The sequence below is a fragment of the Rhodamnia argentea genome, chromosome 4 (genome assembly GCF_020921035.1).
Source record: "Rhodamnia argentea isolate NSW1041297 chromosome 4, ASM2092103v1, whole genome shotgun sequence".
NCBI lineage: Eukaryota > Viridiplantae > Streptophyta > Magnoliopsida > Myrtales > Myrtaceae > Rhodamnia > Rhodamnia argentea.
The window spans coordinates 11,331,557-11,337,907 of NC_063153.1; the positions used below are offsets into that span (position 1 = coordinate 11,331,557).

The 6,351-nt window shown below is 37.8% G+C and overlaps 1 protein-coding gene and 1 long non-coding RNA gene across 5 annotated transcripts; both read left to right on the forward strand.

The window, feature by feature from the left end:
• Window positions 1–3,292: 3,292 nt before the first annotated feature.
• On the forward strand, window positions 3,293–5,299 carry LOC115727980 (uncharacterized protein At4g33100). Of its 4 annotated transcripts, XR_007198230.1 has the most exons (5): window positions 3,293–3,450; window positions 3,574–3,658; window positions 3,792–3,958; window positions 4,885–4,995; window positions 5,078–5,299. XR_007198230.1 is itself a non-coding variant. In XM_030658302.2 (4 exons), the coding sequence occupies exons 1-3, from the start codon at window positions 3,341–3,343 to the stop codon at window positions 3,906–3,908; spliced, it is 312 nt and encodes a 103-aa protein (XP_030514162.1). In that variant the 5' UTR covers window positions 3,293–3,340; the 3' UTR covers window positions 3,909–3,954; window positions 4,878–5,299. The 4 variants fall into 4 exon arrangements, 1 of the variants encoding a protein (XP_030514162.1); XR_004013758.2 differs by having other exon boundaries at window positions 4,885–5,299; XR_007198231.1 differs by lacking the exon at window positions 4,885–4,995.
• A 785-nt stretch (window positions 5,300–6,084) lies between these two features.
• LOC125314610 lies at window positions 6,085–6,296 on the forward strand. Its single transcript, XR_007198089.1, has 2 exons — window positions 6,085–6,123; window positions 6,157–6,296. It is a non-coding gene; the product is annotated as an uncharacterized LOC125314610 (long non-coding RNA).
• Window positions 6,297–6,351: the final 55 nt, after the last annotated feature.

The window sequence follows — 6,351 nt, forward strand, 5'->3', positions numbered from 1 at the left end:
ACCGCTATACAATTACAACCCCTCTTTGCTCAATGGATAAAAAACACTCATGCTTTGGCACCTAGTGCAACAGCAAGCACTGTCACGATTAATTACTTCTATTTTTTTTTTTTTTGTAAATACGAAGAAAGAGAGCCAAAATTTATAAACGTAAGTTTTGCATTGAAAGATGTCTTTTTGGCATTGACTTGCACGTGAGAAGTCACGTGTCACTTACATTCTATTTTGACAAGTTTTGATTTTTAATCTCTATACTCCACATTCCTCGTTAACGATTTTATTTCTGACCAAACTTAAAATGTTGTTTATAAAATTTTAATTTATTTAACGTGGTCTTTCTCTTTCTCTTCCTTTTTTTTTTTGGTCGAAAACGTGATCTTTGAATTTTATTCCAATACGCAATATCATTTATGGATTTTTAACTTGTTTAATGTGGCCCTTAAACTGTTGATGTATGTTCAATTTAATCCCTATACTATTCGAAAATATCTAATATTATTATTTCATCAAGTGAAGTTTAGGAACAAACATTAAACATTTTTAGTCCATGAATTTTATTATTATTATTATTATTATTATTATTATTATTATTAAATAAAATATTAATGGAAAATATTTATTGGGGGTACGTATTATATAAATTAAATGGGCCAAGCAGGGATTTTAGGAAAAAGATCTTTTGGATCTCTTTCCTTTTTTTTTACAATACCCTAAATCGAAATATCATAATCTCTTTTCCTATTCCTATAGATCGTATAACATATACCTTATTTGTCTATTTTTATCTTGCCTCAGTAGATTATCTTGAGTTACACATACATTACCTTGGGCTAAACTAAAAAATGACTATTTTGAAAACGAGTCGATGATGACCCTCCATGGATTCGCCTACATAAGCCGCTGCTAAAGTTGCAAAAATAAGAGCTTGAATACCACTTGTAAATAATCCAAGGAACATGAAAGGTATAGGAACCACTAAAGGTACTAAAGAAACAAACCTCTGTTTATATGGCACTTCCTTTGATTGTTCATATGTACCAATTGAATATGAAATTGCATTGATAGCCTCAACTCGTGTCCTAGCTCGTTTGAGAGCTAGATTTGCCTCAATTGTTTGTCTCTTACCTTCAGTTTTCCTTAAGTTAGCTTCCGCTAGTTCAAGAGTTTCCTGAGCTTCTTGTGGATCAATATCACTACCATTTTTCGTGTCATTTACTAAAATAGTGATCTCATTATTTATGGACTTTTAACTTGTTCAATGTGGCCCTTAAACTTTTGATGCATGTTCAATTTAATCTCTATACTATTCGAAAATATCTAATATTATTATTTCATCGATTGAAGTTTAGGAACAAACATTAAACATTTTTAGTCCGGGAATTAAATTGGCATGCACTATAAAGTTTAGTGACCACATTGAACAAGTTAAAAGTTCGGGAACGGCGTGGCACATTGAGTTAAAGTTTAGGTACCACGTTAAACAAATAAAAAGTTCATGGGATGACATTGTACATTGAGCTAAAATTCAGAAGGTATTTATGCCATTTTCCCTTTCGAAATTTGGTTTTCTTGTTATATTGGATTAAGAGCATTGTTATAAAAATGTATCGGTTTGGCAAAAATTTAATGGAGTTTTGCTTTGAAACTGAGGTTTGATCCCAAAAGTTATTGCCTCTAATTGATTTTTAAATGACGTGCTAAATAAATAATTGAGAGAGATCAACTACCCATTAGCCGCCTTCACATATTTAATTGTACACGAAACATAATAAAATATCTAGAAAGCATGAGCTCATGCTTAAATTGATGGTCTCATCCATCAAATCGTTACATTGACAAAGAGACATGATAAGCCGAATAAAGTACTTGCATATTGAGACTAGAGCATATCATATGCACCAATTAAAAGTACCCAAATTTTTCCTTGATTTCAATTAGCCGTCCATTTAATGCTCCGCTTGGACTTTCGAAGAACGAGCATGAAATAAACAACAACCGATTCGCGACAACATTGTCCGGGTAAAATTGCAACGTAAGTGTTCTTGGTGACACAATGGGTAATTGATCTTTTTAAGGAATATGGTTCCGCAAGAGCAAAAGCAATGAAAGGAGTAAAAGCATAAGACGACTTTAATCTCAAAGAAGGTTGTTCCCTAAGGGATGAGAAGATAGGGAATAGATGCGAAGAGAAAATCTCAATCTCAATCTCTTGCTTGAGGAGTTTGTGTCGCTTCCTATTTAGGTACTACTTCTCCATCTCCACATCAAATAATCGGAATAAGTGGGACTGACAAGCACTGAAAGTTCTAGTTTTTACAGACAAAAAAAAAAGGTTCGAGTACTAGGTATCATATGCTCTTGCTTAACTTGCATTTTAAGTCTTTAAATTGTATTATTATATTGTTAAATCAAAGTGGTTCATGCTTAATTAATTAATCCTTTTTTTTTATTCCATCTCTGACCTAAAGCAAGCCTTATTTTTGTGCATATCTTACATTCTTTCCTTAGACACCCGGTTCTTTGTCTCTTGTCCACTAAGTTAAAGACTTTTCAATAATTCCAACGCCTTTCGTTTATCATCTTGAGGACATCATCATCCTTGAACATGTGAAGCCATTGATGTATGTGGTCATGGTGCTCTCCCTTATGGCAGAGTTTCTCCCAACTTGGTCTGCTAACATGTCCTCTCTGAATTAATCACAACCTTTTCCAACGCAAATGAGAACCCTTTCTTGACGTATTCTTCCAATTCACGCTTAGACCATAAGCATCACAACATTCAATGAACTAGGTTGACTCTACGTTAAATTTTACAGAATCACCTCATTTCCATATGTACTATTTGGCGTAGTTACAGAATTGGACGTTCAGTTTCTCTTAATTACATTGTTCATCCGTAAAACTTGCATGCACTTTCTCGTAAGAAACAATGAATCGGAAATCCTGAAAATGACTTGTTAGGGCACATAAAGTAGCCGAAAATGGCTATTCTTGATATAAATCAGTATGGAACGAGCAACCATAATCAGTAGTTGGTGCTTCCCTTTCTAACCAAGAAAGGTCAATGCCTGGACATCTTGCTCGGCAGTCGACGTCTTATTGTGAGTCTCCCCTCGGTTTGGTCAATCACATATATTGCCTCTTCAAAAGTTGCCGCTTGCCGGGTTTCTTGTCTGAAAGCCCAGTGCTTTGAAGTAGGCCGAATCAAGCCCATCAAAAGAAAAGTAGGGCCCACGATGGGCCCATCTCTTCTTTCTTTGCCCTCCGACTTCATTCTAACACGCTCGATAGAGAGCTTCAGAAATGGGAAACCTACTTTGAAGATTTCTTGGGAAGACGAATGGGGATCATCGGAGAGAAGAAACCCAAATCTTCTTCTTCTTCTTCTTCTCCGTCGTCGGCGTCGCATTGTGCCGATTTGAGAGCTGCCTACCACAATTGCTTCAACAAGTAAACTTCATGAACAGCCCAGTGAACTGAAAATCACAATTTTTTTTCTTGTTCTTTTCTCTGATTGTTAAAGCCCCTTTAAAACCCTAAAGACCCAAAATGGGTTCTTTCGATGGTTTTCAGGTGGTATTCGGAGAAGTTCGTGAAGGGTCAGTGGCAGAAGGAGGAGTGCGTTGCTGAGTGGCAGAAGTACAGAGCTTGCCTCTCCGTAATTTCCATGATTCTCGTCATTGCCAATGCCATTTTTTTCTTTTTTCCTGGACAAAGATTGTTACTTTGAACGTAGTTTGCCGGGGAATTTGATTTTTTTTTTTTCTGTTTAAATTTCGGGTTTTGTAAAGGAACATTTGAAGGACAAGCACCTGAGCAGGTTCTTGGAAGCCGAAGGCCTCGACAGCACCACAGGAGCCGATCCAGCGGGCGTGGCGGACGGTGCTGAGACTAATCCATCAAATTGACGCCGTATCAATTGATAAGATATAGAACGTGGATGGTGATTTTTTTTAAGGTGATTGCTTTTCATTTTATTCTGGAATTGATTTTACTGGTGATATTTGATTGCCGTGGATATGCAAGCTATTCTAATTTTTTCCAAAGTGACATCTACTTAGCGAAGAGAAAGAAGGGGCTTGTTCATGGAATTAGAGTCGGTTCGACATTAACGAACGAAGAACTGAGTGTGACTACTGAACTAGGCATAATAGTGAAAGAACGCAATGGAGAGGTCTTGTAAGGAGGTCCATTTTGGGTGGTGCTTACTGTGCTACTTCAGTAATGGCATATATGTATTATATCCTGATGATGCAGGGGTTTGTAAACTAGGAATTCTAGGAATGTGTTTAGAGGTTTGTGAAGCTCCTTTCTTCGTCAAGCATAATTTATTCAAGGACATTATGTTTAATGTGAGTCTCTTTTTCTATGTCTGTTTGTCGGTACAACCAAATTAAGGATCTACGATAAGTGGAAAAAGCGGAAAATAAGGACAATGTTCTGTTATGATGGGTTAATCCTTTTGCAAGGTCGACTAATGTGAAATAAGAAGGTAGTTGCCGTGTTTAGTTCCTAGTGAATCCTAGGTCTGAGCTGAAATTAAGTGCATCAAATACGTAGTGGCTTCTAGGGGTTTCTCCTGACTGAGGCTCTCAATTTTCTGGCTTCTCATTGCTTTTGTCCCTCCAAAATCAATCTCTCAAGGGTTTTATAGTAAGTAGTTGCATTATACGTGTGCGTTAGTAACTTTTGAGGAGAGGAATTGCCATCAGGAGGACATTCTCTCAGTGACCACTTGATTTCTTTGGCGAGATAACCTACAAATTTTATTGTGTACTTATGAAACTCTGGAGCACAGCGGCCGTGCTGGTTGTGTTGTTAGGATATGGAAGGAAATGCCTATCTCAAAACAACTAATGGATTTTTTGCTTTCTACTAGATTAGGTGAACTCACAGGACTCATAAGGCTAGGAGACTTGATGCCCTAAGGGTCTCTCTTGACATCTGAAGATTCCATTTGGTGGTTGGGACTAGGAAGGTTATATATCATACTAGGTACAGGAATTTCTTTGCTCTGAAATATTAAACCAGCTTGTTGTATTTTACGTTGGTTCTAACCTGGTCCTCTTGCTCATAGCGGAAAATCATGAAACACTCTCTTACCTCTTTTGTTTGGTTACATCGGGACGGTGATGTATCTGAGTTTCTCTTCTGATCTTGTTCATTTTCTTTTGGTGAAACAATACATATCCATGTTTTATCACAGTGTTCTAACAATTATTCAACACATTTGAAGGATATACTCAGACCCTTATTCTCTCCTCTATCTTCTGAATTGTGTTACCACTTGTCTATGAAATTTGCTGTCGCTCCTTGTGTTCCCTTCCTTTTCTTCTGCTTTGAGCCATCTTTACTTGGTGGACTGAATCTGAAAGTGTTTGATTTCATGATGGCCTTGAAATGAGAAATTTTTCTTTGATGTGAAAATTGCCTTTCTCTGCTGTTATCTCCCAATCCCCTGAATTTGGGCAATTTTCTGTTCTACTATTGAATAGAATGAGGAAATAGTAAAATGTGAAATCGGATTAGTAGCAGCTGCTCGCATAAGATTTTCGAACCATAAAAGTACATTTGAATAAGCAACTGTCCGGGACCAAACGGCGTCTTCTTCTCTTCAATATAATCACAGATTGTATTCCCCACCACTCATCTCGTAGTGTCGTAGTGTGTTCTGTTTCATCAGTGGCGACGACTGCAGGACTGCACATAAACGGGTGAACTGCACGTATACGGGTCGTCTTCACGCTATTTCTGGCCATACTTCTTCCACCTGAGTCCATCTTTGTAACGTTTCAATTTTGTTCCAACAGCAATGGGTTGTTGGATCCTTCTCCAGCCAGAGGACGGCACTCTGGCTTGTCTGCTTCGTGGACCAGGTCCGGGTACAACCCAGGAACCCTCTCGTTGTTCGAGCTCATCAGGAGAGACGTGTACCGAACATTAGGCCGATTAGAGGGGAGCTATGTCTTCGAGGAATTGTCAATACTTGTCCACGGTCTCAGTTCAATCGGTCTTGGGGTGTCAGGCTTTTTGGCATGACAGGCGTTTCCCCAAGCTCGTTGTAAAGAAAGAAAGAATGGTCATGTCGTCATCGACTCATTTCCGAACAAGAAATATAACAATGTTCCATTTGAACTCTGTTCTGGTCATATCGAGATCGCGAATTAAGGAAAATATCAAACAGAAGAAGATACGAACGTGTCCAGTGCACAAATACATCGACCTATTCATTCATATTAGCACGAGCCAAACATCACACACATAGCCTACTAAAACATAGCACCTGCATTTCGACCAACGACAAAAAAAAAAAAAAAAAAAAAGAAAACATAGCACCTGCGTCAGAACCTG

Excerpts from the sequence above, each read along its gene's own strand:
- LOC115727980 (XM_030658302.2), top strand. The coding sequence starts at position 3,341 with ATGGGGATCATCGGAGAGAAGAAACCCAAATCTTCTTCTTCTTCTTCT. Across the intron at positions 3,451-3,573 it reads TACCACAATTGCTTCAACAA|GTGGTATTCGGAGAAGTTCG; the intron begins GTAAACTTCATG and ends GATGGTTTTCAG. Across the intron at positions 3,659-3,791 it reads AGTACAGAGCTTGCCTCTCC|GAACATTTGAAGGACAAGCA; the intron begins GTAATTTCCATG and ends GGTTTTGTAAAG.